Source organism: Phalangium opilio, unplaced genomic scaffold, assembly GCF_054372755.1.
Source record: "Phalangium opilio isolate 3A_F unplaced genomic scaffold, DU_Popi_V2 ptg000009l_1, whole genome shotgun sequence".
Classification (NCBI taxonomy): domain Eukaryota; kingdom Metazoa; phylum Arthropoda; class Arachnida; order Opiliones; family Phalangiidae; genus Phalangium; species Phalangium opilio.
Genome location: NW_028324146.1, coordinates 2,658,890 through 2,676,918, shown reverse-complemented (window position 1 = coordinate 2,676,918; position 18,029 = coordinate 2,658,890). Strand labels below are relative to the sequence as shown.

The 18,029-nt window shown below is 34.0% G+C and overlaps 2 protein-coding genes across 2 annotated transcripts; both read right to left on the bottom strand.

The window, feature by feature from the left end:
• Positions 1-480: 480 nt before the first annotated feature.
• On the bottom strand, positions 481-1,663 carry LOC149713149 (putative histone H2B 4). Its single transcript, XM_089843639.1, has 2 exons — positions 1,358-1,663; positions 481-847 (listed from the first exon to the last, which is right to left on the bottom strand). Exons 1-2 carry the CDS (start codon positions 1,561-1,563, stop codon positions 646-648), a joined length of 408 nt encoding a protein of 135 aa, XP_089699765.1. The 5' UTR covers positions 1,564-1,663; the 3' UTR covers positions 481-645.
• Positions 1,664-1,936: 273 nt separating this feature from the next.
• On the bottom strand, positions 1,937-12,483 carry LOC149713148 (nuclear migration protein nudC-like). Its single transcript, XM_089843645.1, has 6 exons — positions 12,382-12,483; positions 8,683-8,747; positions 8,503-8,568; positions 7,524-7,589; positions 6,003-6,125; positions 1,937-2,261 (listed from the first exon to the last, which is right to left on the bottom strand). The coding sequence occupies exons 2-6, from the start codon at positions 8,683-8,685 to the stop codon at positions 2,196-2,198; spliced, it is 324 nt and encodes a 107-aa protein (XP_089699771.1). The 5' UTR covers positions 8,686-8,747; positions 12,382-12,483; the 3' UTR covers positions 1,937-2,195.
• Between the last annotated feature and the right edge of the window lie 5,546 nt (positions 12,484-18,029).

The following is an 18,029-nucleotide window of genomic DNA, read 5'->3' as shown; positions in this document are numbered from 1 at the left end:
AGCTAAAATATCCAGTACCCATAAGATTCATATTTTTAAAGAATATTTTGGAAAGTTTGTTATTTCACCAGTAAGTAAACAACTAATTTCCTTGCCTTGAAGGCCTACTTCCATCGAAAAGAGTTCTAACGAACTGAAAACCGAGCATGGAGACTGAGAATGGAGCGACCGTGCCGATTTTCGAATCCCCGCTGGGGCAAAAGATGGGGAAGGGTTCTAACTGAAAACCGTGCAATGTGTTTCTAGCGAACTGAAGATACACAATGGAGAATTTCCTTTAGGGGAAAGCAAAAATTCGAGAAGGAAATAAATTTAAAAGTATTTCTATTGTGTATCTTCAGTTCGCTAGAAACACATTGCACGGCTTTCAGTTAGCGAGAACCCTTCCAACTTTTGACCCAGCGGGGGTTCGAAAATCGGCACGGTCGCTTTATTCTTAGTCTCGATGCTCGGTTTTCAGTTCGTTAGAACCCTTTTCGCTGGAAGTCGGCCTTTAAGAGAAGGCTAAACTAAATACTCGATTACTAGTACAATTATTGGTTAAATATATTTTTATTGATATAGCCTTAATTATATAAATTCAATCTCTAAAATCGTACATTGCGTCGCAGTTAAAAAACACATGCATTTCATTACAGTAAAATTTCATTCATCATTTTTGGACCATTTTCCGTCATATTTGAGAACGGCCTTGGTACCAGCAGCCACTGCGAAGCTAGAAATTTCTCCAGTAAAAACTAATTTGCAAGCCGATTGGATATCAGCACTCGACAGGGTCCTGCCATTTCGTACTTTGGTCAAGTTGGCCGCCTCGACAACCAATCTTTGCATAATATCAAACAAGAACCTGCAAATTTCAATCAGCATTTAGATGAGGAATGGTACAAAATACAGAAAAATATGCATCACACGTCATGATATTACGTATGTGCTTCCTAGGACAAGGTAATTTCACGATAAGTCCAATTAATTTTTATCCGACTCCTACGACATTGAAATACACCATCATACGTTTATAAGATATGTTCCATAAGATAATGCTAAAGACTTACTGAGAGCTAGTTCGAGAACTAGGCGAGAATTTACATTCGGTTAATTTTGCAGTCAATCTTCCTATTTAGTCTGTACTGAGCCTTTGGTAGCGCCTCACCACGCGTCGCTTTACAAAAATCTATGACGTTTCTGCAACTTAACTTCATGACAAGCTCTCATTAACCAGTGACACACTTATGGAACTTATCTTATGAACTTATGCCTCCATTTGTAAGGAAATTACGTCAAGTGTCATGCTTAAAGCAATTATGTTACTACCACTAATGATCAATTTAAGACAATATTCAAGAATAAAGATACTTACTCGTCCATAATTCGCACGGTCTTGTTTGAAAGACTTAAATCCGGGTGAAATTCAATCAGCATCTTCAACAAGTATCGACCATACGAGAACGGCACTGACTTCTTGGACTGTGCTCTTGATTTTTTCTTTTTCGGTACATTCACCACGGATTGCTCTCCAAATGAGAGGCGGGTTCGGGGAGTATAAATTTTAACCTTAACTGGCATTCTGATACGGATTAAAATCAAATGGGTGTTTAATGTCAATCTAATAAAAAGTGCTCTTTGAACTGAAAACCATGTGTTAATTGTATTCCCTTTTATACGATTAGAAATATTACTTTTTTAATTTTTTAATTATTTTTTTTTGTAATTATTTTTTATGGATTTCAATAAGTGTCGTTTTAAATTGTAATTTTACAAAGAATATTTTATTGCAGTGAGAATGAGTGAATTGTGCATTATATTGCAGCTACGTCTCCTTTAATACTGCTCCATGCTTGCAGATTGAGCATACTTACGTTGAGAGAGGTAAATGGTTCTCGCTATAATTTAATATAAGTTTAATACAATAATTCTTTTAAGTAGAGGATTAAAAACATATTCATAAAATAGATATTTTAATTATAGTAAACAAATAAATACATTGTTAATATTGTTTTTGAAGAAACAGTTACGTCAATAGAATATAAAGCGAATACCAATATTTATTTCAAGGTAAAATAACAATTTGTTTTGCGTTAAGTCTCTATTGCTCAATTCACCCGTTGCTTGAATTTTACGGTCGCAAACTTTTGCTCAACTCGAATTTAATTAGCCTAGATCGGATCAGAGAACAACTTGAAACGTTTTCAATGTCGTCAGTGACCTTCCGCTTTTTGGTCCGTTTTCTTGAAGAGGTGTTGCCAGAAGGAAAATGCTTCACTCTGAAATTAAAAATGCATACGTTAGCTAATAATTAATAATTAAAATGACTGACCCGGTTTTGTTGTCAAATATTTTTCTGCTACCCAATGATTTATTTATATTGCAAAATGTAGCTAGCTTTGAAATAGAGAGATATATATTTTTTTGTGAATTAAATAAGTAGGAGCAGAAGTAGGATAAGGGACTAGAAGTATCGAGGTAACCAAATTCTTCACTTGGCGAAAGTGAATATTCTTGATAAGACACCAACGGTTGGACCTCTGGTAGCGGTTTCTGATTTTTCCCTCCAAAACGTGAGACGCTCGTGGTGGTAGACGACCGAACTAGATTCAAGCACTCGCGTCCGTGTTTCGCGGCTTTAGGTTGAGGGGAAGGGGATATGAAATTTTTTGGGAACTCGACCAATTTTTTCTCTCTAGTGTAGGCGCGATTGAAGCGGCATAAAATCCTCAAATTTGTTCACTAGTGCCAGGATCTATTACCAGTGCTAGAGCTCTTTACTTTTAGTCTCATCCTACTTCTGGTAGGAGTTGGCTCTTGGGAGACTTTGTAATCTAAAGAGGACCAGAAAAGAAGTAATATTTTTGCGAATCGAGGACAGTGAGCCTAGAAGAATACGTCACGTTTAACTCCCACGGCTTGACAACATTTTAACAAGGCTTAATTGACCTTGATATACCACAAAAAATTCAGCACTCGATTAAATTAGGCTTATGCCGAAGTCTTTGAGAGTAAAACATAATTTACGCGACCTTACTTGTCATTTATCAAAATTTTCACAGATTCTGTTTGAAATCAAGCTTACTTATGGATATTTGTATCTCCTACATTGAAATTACAGTATTTTCAATTTTTCATATCTATTTTATATTTTCGGGACTTCTCAATTGTAAATAACGGTTATGGGTTAATTTTTTTACAAAAGATATTGTAATACCTTGTTTGAAAAACATTTAGTTAACTTATTTTTGTAAAATACATTTGGTTTCAGTATATTTTGCCAGATTTTAATTTTGAAGTGCTGCTATTGTTATTATGAAATACGTCAATAAACCAGATTGGTTTGTAAGAAAATATGTTAAGTTATTATTTCTAAAACCTTTCATTCAAACTGCAAGTTTTATGAAATGATTGAAGGAATACTGTTTATCTTCTAAAAGGTGCTTAAAACTTTATAATAAATCATATGGTGTTTATATAAAAACTGGTTTTGTTAAACTTTCCATAAAAACATCGCTAGACAACTAGGTTAAAATTCCCTTTTCATTATATTAATAAATAAACAGAGGTACCTAATTGAACTTTAAAGGCTGAGATCCAACAAAAAGAATGCTAGCCCACCTAAAAAGCAATCATCTAACAAAGGGGGACCATGTCATCAAACGCGCATGGATATGGGCTTCTATATTAAGCGAAAGCCTTGAAATTCGGCTATTTAGATGAACTGTAAATCCATAGCATAATTATTTTATTCTAATCTGTGGTCATCTTGAAAAATGAATTTCAGAAACTAAATGTCGTTCTTACAGAATCACATCCGTTCGATACAACCGATATCATTAATATTTGCATAAGTTCATAAGATATGTTCCATAGGTTTGTCACTGGTTACAAACTGGAGCTTGTCATGAAGTGACGTAGGTCATAGTTTCTCGTAGAGTTACGCCTGGTGAGGCGCTGTCAAAATCTTAGTACAGACTAAATATTAAGAAGTCAATTCTCAGTAAGTCTCTAGCATTACGTAGTATAGTTAGTGCCGTACTTATGGAACGTCACTTATAAACTTATGTATTTTGTTTACCAGTTAGACATGGCTTTGTGACAATTTGATTGTGGTAGATGCGAAAAGTATCAGACTAATGAGCAACGTTGAATTGCTTGACTGGTAACTACAATACAGATCGTCCAAATATTATTTATGTTTCGAGTTTTAAATTGGACCTTCTTGACGCTAAACACAGGCTTTTTACCATAAGTGAAAAGCGCGAAAGGTGGGATTAACGTGAGATAAGGATCGAAAATATAACGGATGCTCTATTAGTTAGCTTCAAATTGCCTAGAACCCATGAAAATTTGACAACCATAAACTACGACACCATCACAAGTGATCGATATTCCCTGGGTCTCAGCCTTTAAAATCGGAAAGTTCGTCCTCGCATACAAAAGCAAGGAAATACCGAAAGGTTGAAAGTGGGAACTATCAATACCAATTTCTATATTTCCATAGCTGACTCTACCTAGCTGAGTGGACCTAGTAAAAAGTGTGTCATCACTTTCTCGGTTAAACTGTAAGCACTCATTCAGGCGCCTGGTGCTTGTAAAACACGCTATTATACCATTGAAACTATCGATTATGATTTCGAGTGGAATGTTATTTTCATTTTCGCAAAATTATTCTTAAAGGGATTCTTGAATGATAAGTCTATGAATCAACGTTGGATATCAAAAATGTTGTTTTTGTCTATACTTTGGATTATTGCCTAACCACGCTCTCCTCAGAGGTGATACTTTCAAATTAGGTCAATATTGGAAACTATATATTCTCGCTGGTTTTGTGTATCTTAGTTAAAAGCAAAGGTTTACGGAGCGATTCATATCCTTAGGTTTTGATATTAAATTACTAATAAATTTAAATTCATCTGATTACGGAAAAGGTTGGTCGAACGTTTTCATAAAGATACGTAAAAAAGTGATAAAGTTTTCATCATTTGGTTATCCGATAGTGTTTCATAAAATTAGACTAGTTATCTAACGCTAATTAGTTTCTGTGACCATTTTCTAAGGGTTCCGCAGTGTAGTCTGCTTTAAATGGGTTAAGACCGAACACCCGGTACGTAAATCCAAAGACGTAAGATAGGGCTTCAACTTTAGCAGTCCCTCAAAGTCCTTTCGTTTCAATACAAACTTAAAGGAAAAGTTCAAGTAACATAACATTATACCTTAAAAAAACAGCCTTTTTCAAAATATAATGGGAAAAATATTAAAAACAATAAATGATCTCTAGTTACAAAATAATTAGCTTTAAATTAGTCTTAAAAACGAGGACTACTGCGCCATCTGTCACTGATTTAGTGGCGTCTGCTAAATCGAACCCTTTACCCCTACGGGATTGGTTGAATTCTAACTGGCTAAGAGAGGTTCGATTTAGCAGACGCCTTTAAACCAATGACGACGCAGTAGCCCTCGTTCTTAAGACTAATTAAATGCTCATTATTTTGTAATAAGAGATCAGTTATTTTTCTTTAATACTTTTACTTTTATATTTAGAAAAAGCCCGTTCTTTTAAGGCATAATGTTATGTTATCTGAACTTTTCCATTAAACTCTTTGGATACTCATAACGGATGTTCAAAGACCAGACTCTAGTCTACCTCCGACCTTTGAAAAGGGTGTATTAAAATAGCCCAAATGGTTGTTCTACCAAACATATAGTTACGAAAAATAGAAAGTTCTTCAATTAATTTTCCAGAAAATAAGTAACATTTTCCAAGATTTTTGGTACACTATTTTAAAGGGAGTCGCAAAATTTACTACATTCAATTATTTCTGCTCTATTGAATTTACCTTGAAGCGTTTAAGGATCCCTTTATAAAAAATGGGGTCAAATTAAAGAACTTTCCTTTTCGAATTTTAAATTATCTCTGTCTTTTGAGGTGAAAGTTGCTTTTTAACCTCGTTATTAAAATAAATAAATACTTCAATAAAATTATTAAAATTATTTATAACTATGTTTGCAATTACCTTTTTAATAACAACGTGAACGTTTCCATTTTTTAAACTCCACGTGAATCCTTTATCTTCAACGTCTTCATAGAGCTCGCCGTCGACTATCGGAGCTTGACCTTTGACATTTACTCGTAGATGCTAAATAGCATAAATTTAAAAAGTAAGTTTCAAATAATAATAAATATTATAAGACAAAGATTCGGGTTGATATTATCAAACAGAATAAAAATGAGCCCATTATAAGTTTAAGCTTTCGGTTTTAGCATAAGTTTGTCACTGGTTACTGAGAGCTAGTCATGAAACGTCATATATAAGCGACGCTTGGTGAGGCGCTGTCAAAGGCTTAGTACAGACTAAAGAGAGCAAAACAGAGAGAAGTGAGGCGTCGTTCTCGAACTAGTAAGCTTCTAGTATTACGAAGTATAGTCATACTTATGGAACATATCTTATAAACATATGATTTTAGTCATAATTTTTTTTTTCTTAAATATTAGTTTTTTAGTTTCGAATTTTCTTATCTAACACCATATCTAGCGTGTAAAGTTATTATGGCACTAGCAATTGCTATAATGATAAATTCAAACTGCGTAAAGAAGATGTATTCCCAAGTTATAGATAAAGAGTGTCAAGTTCCTTAGTTCCATGTCTATCAATATTTAAAATGTAATATTACCAAGCTTTGCTGATTGATAAAAATTATACCCCAATTTAAGAAAAAGAATATTGTTAAACTAATCTAACCATTAATATTGCAGGTATTTCTTAAATCGCTAAACCAAAATAAAAATAACTCCAAGAAATAATTTCGTGAATCAGAGATTATAGTCTTCGAAACATAATTTTTTTAGATGGTGAGGGGTCGGACACTTATTTTCCCCTTGTACTTTCGACTTAGTGAAAGGTTTGTTCAGGGAAATTGTCGTTAGTAAAAAGTTTGCTTTAAACACCCGGACTCGCTGCTACCAGAAGTAAGATGAGACTAGAAGTGAAGGGCTTTAGCATTGGTAGTAGATCCTGGCACTAGTGAACAAATTTGAGGATTTTATGCCGCTTCCATCGCGCCTACACTACAGAGAAAAAAATTGGTCGAGTTCCAAAAACATTTCCTACCCCCTTCCCCTCAACCTAAAGCCGCTGAACACGGACGCGGCTCCTTGAATCTAGTTCGGCCGTCTACCACCGCGAGCGTCTCACGTTTTGGAGGGGAATTTCAGAAACCGCTACCAGAGGGCCAACCGTTGGTGTGTTTTCAAGAATATTCACTTTCGCCAAGTGAAGAATTTAGTTAGCTCAATACTTCTAGTCTCATCTCACTTCTGGTACCAATACGCAAAACGCATTTTTTCTCTAGTGTCTGGCCCTTCCTTAGGTGAGGTAAATTTACAGAGAAGCCTTTATACAACGCGTCGAATGTATAAAAACCTTTATACTGAAATATAATTTATTGTTTGGTCCTTTAAGTCAGAAGCAATTGACAGTTTGATAGCTTTGAAATTGTAGGTAGTACTTTCACTGAATAGAATACAAAAATTATACCTTGTCCTTGAATTCTATTTCCAAATCCTTTTCGTTTTGTACATTAGTATCATATGGAATCAAAAGCTGGAAAATATTAAAGTAATATTATTTAAAGGAAATCATCAGCAACGTAATAACCATAAGTGTGACACTTCCATTTGCCGTAATGCTATTTAACAAGGTTTTTTCTCTATCATGATATAATACGTTTAAAAGATATGTTCCATAAGTATGACAGTTCCTATACTTCCTAATTCTAGAGACTTGCTGAGAGCTAGTTCGAGACCGACGCCAGAATTGACTACACTCGGTTTTTCAGTCCATCTTCCTGTATAGGCTGTACTAAGCATTTGACAGCGCCTCATCAGGCGTAGCTTTACGAGAATCTATGACGTTTCACTTACGTCACTTCATGACAAGCTCTCAGTAACCAGTGACAAACTTAAGGAACATACCTTATGAACTTAATATGTTATAGCAAGAAGTCATATCTAGTTTATTAGGGAGAAGGTATAAGATGCCTAAGTATTCGCGCGCCATAGTCCCAGTCCCCCTTTCAAAATACAAGGGGGGGACGTAAAGGGAGGCCGGGCTATTTTGCCTCTCCTCAGTCGGAAAATACGTAATTTTCGTCATTCCCGTCGCGCTGACGTTCGTTTTTAAGAACCAATAAGATGCTGGTGGTAATTTAGAGGCGGAAATTAACTCCGGACCTACGTTTGGACTGGAGATAAAGCTGGAAATGTGACGAATTTATACCTTCTCCCTAATAAACTTGATATCACTTCTTGGTTATAGATAGGTCTTTTGCTTGTAAACAGGAAAATGAACACCTTCGGGAAAGTGTTAAGACCGTATTTCAACTTGGTGTTCGTACCTTTTGGCAGAGGTTATTTCCACGAATGTTATAAACAAGAAATTGGGATGACAGATATTAACGTATTTGTTTGAGTGTCATACTTATTTTTTACGGTTCTTGTTAAAAATACCAGTTTACCTCGACGAAGAACACTCTGTCGTACCAATAGAAAGATTTTCCATCACAAGTTAATGCCTCTTTCGCCTAAAAATATTAATGTGTTTAAATTTTAAAGTTGAAATCAAATATTTTGAGTTTTAAATTTACGACTTCGAGTATTTCGAAATTGTAGAAATTGATAGTCGAAAGTTTATTTACCATTGTAAATCAGGAGTTTCAAAGTATACTTGTTTAAAGACCTTCGAGTATGTTTCAGGGAAATCCTAAACAAAAAAGTTTTATATTAATTTTTTGGCTAAATTTTCCAAATATCAGATATTTAAGACTTTCAATTTTTTTTCATGTCCAACCAAAGTGGTCGAACTAAAACGCTTTTATCCCTTTAAAGGGAGATTATATAGAAATGGCCTGACATTGTAGAAGAGCATTTAACAATCGTTTTATGCTCATAAGATAACATCAATACTTAAAGGCCGACTTCCAGCGAAAAGGGTTCTAGCGAACTGAAAACCGAGCATCGAGAATATCAATGAAGCGACCGTGCCGATTTTCGAATCCCTGCTGGGGCAAAAGTTGGAAGGGTTCTAGCTAACTGAAAGCCGTGCAATGTGGTTCTAGCGAACTGAAGATACGCAATAGAAATCCTTTTGAAATTATTTTCTCTCGAATTTTTGCTTTCCCCTGAAGGAAATTCTCTATTGTGTATCTTCAGTTCCCTTGAACCACATTGCAAGGCAACCCTTCCAACTTTTGACCCAGCGGGGATTCGAAAATCGGCACGGTCGCTTCATTGCTAGTCTCCATGCTCGGTTTTCAGTTCGCTAAAACTGTTTTCGATGGAAGTCGGCCTTTAAGGTAACTTCCTAGAATACTGCACTAAATATACTCTTTACAAAAGGTGCTATAAATACCATTATGCACTCTTATATTACCCTAAAAAATTCAGGGTTCAAGAAACCCAGCCCACAGGGTTTTATTGGGTATTAGAGTTTTTTGGGTTTTATATCTTTAGCAGTTACGTTTATGGTAGAAATTGTCATTCAAAAGTGAGTGCTTACTAAAAAAATCTTAAAATGTTTCATAAAAAATAATAGATATTATTAAATAGTCTTTTAAAGTTTAAACAACGAAAGTATATTTAAAATGAAATTATATTGTAGCATTCAATTCATCAAAATTGAATATCTTAGTGATGGGTTTTATTAAGTGGGGTTTTTATAGTGAGTAAAACCCAATAAAACCCGCGGGTTTTTTTGGGCTGGGTTTTACTAATCCGAACTCTGAAAAAATTGCATTGAATTATTTTGCAATATCTCTTCCAAGTAAAAAACGAAATCCACCCAAATTATATAATTATTTTTCACAAACATTGTTTTGCGTAATTTAAGAGTGCATGTTTTCAATTTAGGTACTTTTTAATGTATTTAGGGTTATTCCGAAGATGGTACGTGATCTGAATCAGAATTTTGTGGAATTTAATGACGTTTTAATACATTACCCAGGGCGAGAAGAAACCTTGATCTTTTTTTTTTTTTAAAAACCTAATCCTGTTCAAGCGTAATTTATAACGACACTACTTTTTACTTTACGGATTTAACATTACTTACTCATACGCATTAGCTTTTCCTATTTTATCAAGTGCCGTTTCACTAAATTTTAATTTTGTATTAGTATAAGACAGTTTATCTTGAAGGCACAACGAACGCTTTCAGAGTGCCTTGTATTTCTCTCTCATCACTCGTAGGTTAATTTATATGAAATAAAGATGTCTCTTCGTTTATTTATAGCCTAAATTTCCATTTTGGGTTTTTTCCAAGAATATTTTAGAATATTTTAATTATTATTTAAGAGAAATAGGGTTTTTTTAAGTTATTATAATTTCTGTGTATCGTTTATTGCTTGAGCTGTATCTCAAAACATTATTTTATGGTTTAACGTGCTGTTATCATATGCAACATAGCGTAACAGAAAATATTCGTGCACTTTGACACCATTAAAGTCAATAAGGTAAACTAAATTAATACATAAGTAACGGTTATTAAACATAAAAATACTGTAATGTGGAAGTTAACTTAGCGTATAATCACGTTTACAAAATACTACTAAATTTTCATGATAACGTCTCGAAATCATATATGGGATTAGAGACACGGTTTTATAAGCTTGAATGCGTACTACACGTACATTTTGTACAACGTTGATACAATACGTCAAATTTGTGCCTTTTAAGCAACTTTTCTTGTCATACATTAATAAAATTATTTCACGCCACAGCAATTTTATCGCTACCCTATTAGCGTAGGTAACGTAACAATAATAAGTACCACACGATTAACGACATTTTGCAAAAGTTTAATGATTTATTAAACATTCATTTAGTTAAATATTGCGAAAACTATGCAAAATTCCGAAAAGATAAACCCTCAATTTTAAGCTGTTTTTAATAAAATAATATTTTTTAATTTAAATGAATATTCGTAGCACCTTGTTTTTAAAACCAATTAAGTTATCACTTAATTGGTTTTAAAAACAAGGATTTTTTTCAAGTGCACAAGAATATATTTTATATAAAAACTCGACTATACGTTATTGGGCCATAATCAGGATTCTAGTCCAATAACGTGAGAGAAACTAGTCGAGGTTTTAAATAAAATTTTCTTGTGCACTTGAAAAAATCGTTGTTTTTAAAATCAATTAAGATATTTTTCAATTTTTTAGGTAATTAAAATATGTAATAATAGACTAGAATTGTCCGAATTTTTTAATGCTGTGGAAACCCAGCATTATAAAGTCTAAAGATGTTATGCACTGAATAGTTTAAATCCCATGGAATATCTGCGTAATATAATTGTTTTTTAAAAACCAATATTATTTACAATTTTCAAATTCTAATAAAACTATGACTAATTATATGTTAATCATCAAGCTACCATGTTACTAAACTGATTATATAAACTGAAATGTAGTTATGGACTGATAAAGTATTAACTTTTATTTGTTACTGTTTAAACTGACTAACTAATACGTATTATGATTGTCGGTTGCTGATTACGTAGTATTTATTGCCGATTGCTGACTAGACTGATGACGTAATATATATTGTTTGTCAGATAATCTACAGTATATATTATTGGTTAGTCTGGTTAACAAACATATCGTTTTTCGTGATAATGTATAATATTTATTTTTATTACTTATTAGTAATTAAACAAATATGCAGCATTTATTTCTGATTAGACTCATTGACTAATATGCATTATTTTATAATGATTAATATATTTATATTACTAATATACTTACTAAAATATTTAAATTACTAATTATAAATACTAAAATATTTAAATTACTAAATATTTATATTACTAATTATAATTACTAAATATTTATATTACTAATTATAATTACTAAATATTTATATTACTAATTATAATTACTAAAATATTTGTATTACTAATTATAATTACTAAAATATTTATATTACTTATTATAATTACTAAAATATTTATATTACTAATTATAATTACTAAAATATTTATATTACTAATTATAATTACTAAAATATTTATATTACTAATTATAATTACTAAAATATTTATATTACTAATTATAATTACTAAAATATTTATATTACTAATTATAATTACTAAAATATTTATATTACTAATTATAATTACTAAAATATTTATATTACTAATTATAATTACTAAAATATTTATATTACTAATAATAATTACTAAAATATTTATACTACTAATTATAATTACTAAAATATTTATATTACTAATTTTCCTTATCTTTATACTATTTACGCTTATTAATATAAATATTTTATTTAATCTCCTTATAGTATTAATAGTCATAAGATTAGATATACAGAGAAATATTAGCAAGTCCTACCTTTAAATAGGTCTGTCTTGATTTCAATTTAATTCAATGAAGCAAGTTGGTTTAAAAGTTTTGACACCAATTTTGTTACAACTTTCAATCTCGGTTTCAAATCTTAACTGATATGAAAGTTGCGAATTTTGGTTTCTCTTATATCTGTGTCAGTCGCGTTTATCTCGTGTAGAACCAGTCTAGTGAATTCCCCCGCTTTAATTTGTATGTAAACGAAATCTAGGGACTTTCCGTATTGGTCGGGATCAACGTCATACTACGTAATCCGGCTTGGGTAATTTTAGGAAAGAGAGAATTAACGTTTCAAGACTTCTTTTACATTTTATTGATACCCTGTGGATTTTAATTTTTACTTTTGCAATTTTTAAAGCGGGAGTTGATAGTAATAGAACAACAATAAATGTGAAATGTACTCAATGATCATGATTTCCACCAACCAACTTGACATTTGTCAAAACCGCCGTAGAAGCAAAGCCAATAGGAGTAATATGTTTTAGCGTTGTCCGAAACTTGGGCATCCACCACCTTAAGAAACATAACTATAACAAGTATGAAAGTGTTTGTAAAAATGTTTGTAAATATTTAGACTTGCTCGGAACTTGCCATAGGATAGGCAACGTGTAATAGGCTGTGCCGCTGTAGTCCATTTCACACGTATTTGAAACTAAGGCCTCGAGCTAAAAAACTCGCGGATATTTTAAATCCTGAAGATCCTGAAGTTTTTCGTCTCTTGACAGCACGTACAAAGCTACGTTACATAGAGACCTAGGTTTGCGCGTGGTGGCAACCGATGTTGAAACAGAGTATATACAGAATAAGCTGTGGTTCGATATAGGGAGTTGCCTATCCTGTGGAGTAGCGCATTCCTTATCCATGTTTTAGCAGTATGGCAATGTGAAGTGTTATACTTATTCCAATCGTACTACTTATGTCAGTTTATTAGCTAGGTTTCTACCTACGTAAGTAAATTTTACTTTCTGGCAGTCGGAGTCCAATTATTAAAAAGCAAAATTCAGATTCCTTAATGAATTTGTAAACAAAATTCTACCTGAATCGATTAACATTATGGCAGTTTTAGAGGCAGGAGTAAACATTTACATACCTTACGATGAACTTTGCCTACACCATTAACTTTGCAAACTGAAGCTAACTGAAACATGGAAAACTAGGGGTGATGGAAACGTAGCCAGTGTTGAAACTCAGACCACCTAACCCATGGAAAGGCAACTGAATAGGGAGCTAGGTTTGCTTATGGAGAAGGAGGGAAAATTATTGAAACACACGAAATTAATTTTGTTTATGAAATCTCTTCTTAAGTCGGTAATGATTATAGAGAAGTGGACGTTTTGAAGCCAATCCCTATACTAGTAGCAGAAGTGAGATGAGACTAGAAGTACTGAGCTAACCAAATTCTTCACTCGGCGAAAGTGAATATTCTTGATAACACACCAACGGTTGGCCCTCTAGTAGCTGTTTCTGAATTTTCCCTCCAAAACGTGAGATGCTCGTGGCGGTAGACGGCCGAACTACAGGCGTCCGTGTTCCGCGGCTTTAGGTTGAGGGGAAAGGGGTAGGAAATGTTTTTGGAACTCGACCAATTTTTTTCTCTGTAGTGTAGGCGCGATGGAAGCGGCATAAAATCCTCAAATTTGTTCACTAGTGCCAGGATCTACTACCAATGCTAGAGCCCTTCACTTCTAGTCTCATCTTACTTCTGCTAGTAGTAAAGTGTTTTGACGAGACGTTGGACTAAGCCATTCTACAGTTCTTACCATTTTAAAAATGCATCACTACCGACATTATCATATCCCCCAACATCAAGCCTCAACAGATGAGGATTACCTAAGACGGCATGTCCTTTGTCTACAATGCCTGAGCTAATTGAAGCCGATCCATTATTTTTGTGAAAGGTACTGTTGTCTTACGAGGCTTCATTTCACAGGGATGGTACGTTAAACCTTCATAACGTATCATTACTGGACGCAACAAAATCATAACTGCTTTCGATAACATTACCATCAAATGCGATGTAAGGAAAATGTTCGGGTGGGTATTCTTGGAAACCCTTCTTCTTTGATGAGAACATCACTGGAGACTCTTACTTGAACTTCCTGTGTCAAGAGTTTAGTGAAGCGGTAGACGAGTTGCTGTTAGCAGTGATTAGTGAACTGTGGTTCCAGCAGGATGAGCGCCACCACATTGAACAGTCAACGCTCGTCCAATGTTACCCATCTTGATTTCTTTCTATGTGGTTATGTTAAGGGCCAAATTTACGAAACAATGCCAATAACTACAGAAGACTTGAAGGAATTCGAGCCGCAATAAAGAGAATCACTCCACAAATGCTTGCAAATGTATTGCAAGACCTGGACAGTCGTCTTTAAGAGTGCCTCAACCACGCTGGTAGACACATTGAACATTTACGTTGAGGTGTTTACTAAATAGATCAGAGGTTGTAATTTGAGGCCTAAGTTTTAAGGCTAATCGTAGGACTGTGATTTAAAATATTTTTTTATATTCAGGCATATTCCTCAATATTGCTTTTGTACCTTCTCATTTGTATACAATAAATAAAACATGAAGTTCGAAACGTATTTATTTAACCCTCTATTTGAGGTCTGTAATTCAGTATAGTGACGTCATTCATTGGCAGTATAGGGGGTTGTCCACAAAGGAAAGTGTTGGTCTGATCTCATCCACACTGTATATTAATTCCTTCAAATAAACCATTATACCTACGCGTTGAAACTAAAGTGATCCCTGTGGACGACGGCAAAATTTCTACCTTGTATATTAAAACGTTCGCTTGTGAAGGCACACTTGTTGAATTAACGAAGCCTTAGTAGGTGCATTTATACACAATGATCTTTGCAATAGGAAAGATAATTTCAAGTTGGAATATTACTAAAAATGTGTATTACTTCTCTACTTACCTTAAACTAGTATTTTTAGGAGCCCTATGAATTTTTAGAAATGCTCCAACGCAATAGGTGAAAAATAAAATTCCAAGTGTCTTGGCACTAAAATGATGTTAATATAAGGCTTAAAAAGTAAGTTTTTGTTAGATTTCTTTGTGCTTGCTCATAAGAGTGATTAGCATCCACTACATTTAATAATTTTATTTCTATAGAAAAATTTCTAGTTTTACTAATTCTTAGAAACCGTGAACAAGTCTTAGCTACCTTATCTACGCCTAGCAAGTAATGGCGTGTTCACACTATCCAGTTTTAGTCAGCTGACAATACCAAGCTGGATTATGGAAGGATCGGACTTTTACCATGTTGTAGTCAACAAATGTTGGGTGGTCCTATAGCCAGCATATAACGCGGGAACATCCATGTGATCCATGATTTTTTTACAATGACTCTTGGTTCTCGTCTGCTCTACTCGGTTTAACTAGTGAAGAATTATGCCGAAGATTTACCATTTTCTAGAACCATGCTTGAGATATTATAATTTCCAAAACGAAACCCGATTTTGATGTGACTTTCGAAGGTAGCAATTATAATAAAGGAAATATGCCAGTCGTAGCTCTTTATCTAAATTGTGATAAGCTTCTTTCTCGTCTGGATATCCACGATTTTCCCCATAATTTGCTTATGAATTTAATTTTTCCTTGCGTCCGAATTTCCATCAATGCTACAGCTTTCTTCTTTTGATGATCGACATTTTGATCCATTGAATCTTAAACCGTAAAGAGACATTAATTTAGCTCAGGTTTTATAGACTAAAGCAGACCAAAATGGATTTAAAATCGGATTGACAAGTCAAGTAGTGTGATCGGTTGGTTTTCCTGACTCGAGGCTCATAAGACTCATATTACAAATCGGTTCTAGAAGTCTGGAAGACTAGTCAGATAACTAAAGATGGATAGTGTGAACGCGCCATTAAAGTTCTTTCTGACTGACTTATCATCGACGCACAGCCCAAACAAAAAGTAGAATCCGGAAATTTTGAAGGTTTGCTTAGTATAGGTTCAAACAGAAGTAAGATGAGGCTAGAAGTGAAGAGCTCTAGCATTGGTAATAGATCCTGGCACTAGTGAACAAATTTGAGGATTTTATGCCGCTTCCATCCAAAGAAAATATACGCTCCAGGAATGGAAGGTGTGTCTCGGGGTTGGGTTGACCAAGGAACTTCCGGTCTATGCAATTTCAATGTAGCCGGAAATACCTCGGTCAACCGAGCCTGCCTTTGGAGCGTACTAGGAGGGGAGAGACAAAAATTTACACTAGAGGAAGATACACTTTCCATTCCTGGGGCGTGTATCTTCTTTGTTCCATCGCGCCTACACTACAGAGAAAAACATTGGTCGAGTTCCAAAAACATTTCCTACCCCCTTCCCCTCAACCTAAAGCCTCGAAACACGGACGCGGGTGCTTGAGTCTAGTTCGGCCGTCTACCGCCACGAGCGTCTCACGTTTTGGAGGGAAACTCAGAAACCGCTACCAGAGGGCCAACCGTTGGTGTGTTATCAAGAATATTCACTTTCGCCAAGTGAAGAATTTGGTTACCTCAATACTTCTAGTCCCTTATCCTACTTCTGGTACAAACAAAGAAAAAATTTTCAAATCCACGAGCGTCTTTGAAGAATGACAACCAAACAAGTGAAAAGACGTTCCTTACGAAATATCGTTTTTACGTTTCATCCGCTTTCATTAATACCATAAGTTCATAAGATATGTTCCACGAGTTTGTCACTGGTTACTGAGAGCTTGTCATGAAGTGACGTAAGTGAAACGTCATATATTCTGGTAAAGCGACGCCAGGTGAGGCGCTGTCAAAGGCTTAGTACAGACTAAATGGGAGGATGGAATGCAAAACAAAACCGAGTGTAGTCATTTCTCGCGTCGTTCTCGAACTAGTTCTCCATAAATCTCTGGCATCACGAAGTATAGGAAGTGTCAAACTTACAGAACATATCCTTCAAACTTGTGTTAATACTTAGTTCCTTGTTCTATGGCTTTGGCGGTGAGGATTTAATAATCCGTCATTTTTAAAAATTGCGGTCAGAAAGTAATCAAAGTGTAATGACCAACAACGCCGGATCATTTACTTGCTACTTTTTTATATATAAAATATAGTGTAATATATAATATTTCAATAAAACATCCTCTAAGTTGAGGCTCTAACTATAAAGTCGGTATCGTTACTTATCTACTGAACGACAGCTTTGAATTGATTTTGGTATTAATAAGTTTTTAATGACTACGTATACACGTTTAGAAAAACACTGTATGTATGCAATAATATTATTTGATCGGGCATATGAGGAAAACAACAAACACAATTTATTCACTTGATGTCTATGTTTTACTTAATTTAAATAAATAAATTGAATATTATTTTCCGTTTTATATTAACATTTAAACTTTCCTGGAAAAATATGGTATGTTGACTAATGTTATTCCAATCTTATTCATGAAATCCACCGTCTACGTTTGAGGTACCGGGTTTTTTTCAACACTAAAATGTTTTGCTGATATTTTGCGTTAAGTAAACATCCCATCAAATTTTGAAGTAAAAAAAAATGGCAAAAATAAAAGTTATGCAAATTTTCAGAATCCATCATTTTAAAAAATCCGATTATATTGAGATTCAGTTATACCATAAGTAACGAAATAACAATATACATGACATCAGAAGTA

What these genes read in the sequence shown, in the direction of transcription:
- LOC149713149 (XM_089843639.1), bottom strand. Translation starts at nt 1,563, where the DNA reads ATGCCAGTTAAGGTTAAAATTTATACTCCCCGAACCCGCCTCTCATTT. An exon ending in ACCGTGCGAATTATGGACGA is followed by an intron (nt 848 to 1,357) that starts GTAAGTATCTTT and finishes TGAAATTTGCAG; the next exon opens with GTTCTTGTTTGATATTATGC.
- LOC149713148 (XM_089843645.1), bottom strand. An exon ending in AAATAGAATTCAAGGACAAG is followed by an intron (nt 6,126 to 7,523) that starts GTATAATTTTTG and finishes TATGCTATTTAG; the next exon opens with CATCTACGAGTAAATGTCAA. An exon ending in TTCACGTTGTTATTAAAAAG is followed by an intron (nt 2,262 to 6,002) that starts GTAATTGCAAAC and finishes TTTTAATTTCAG; the next exon opens with AGTGAAGCATTTTCCTTCTG.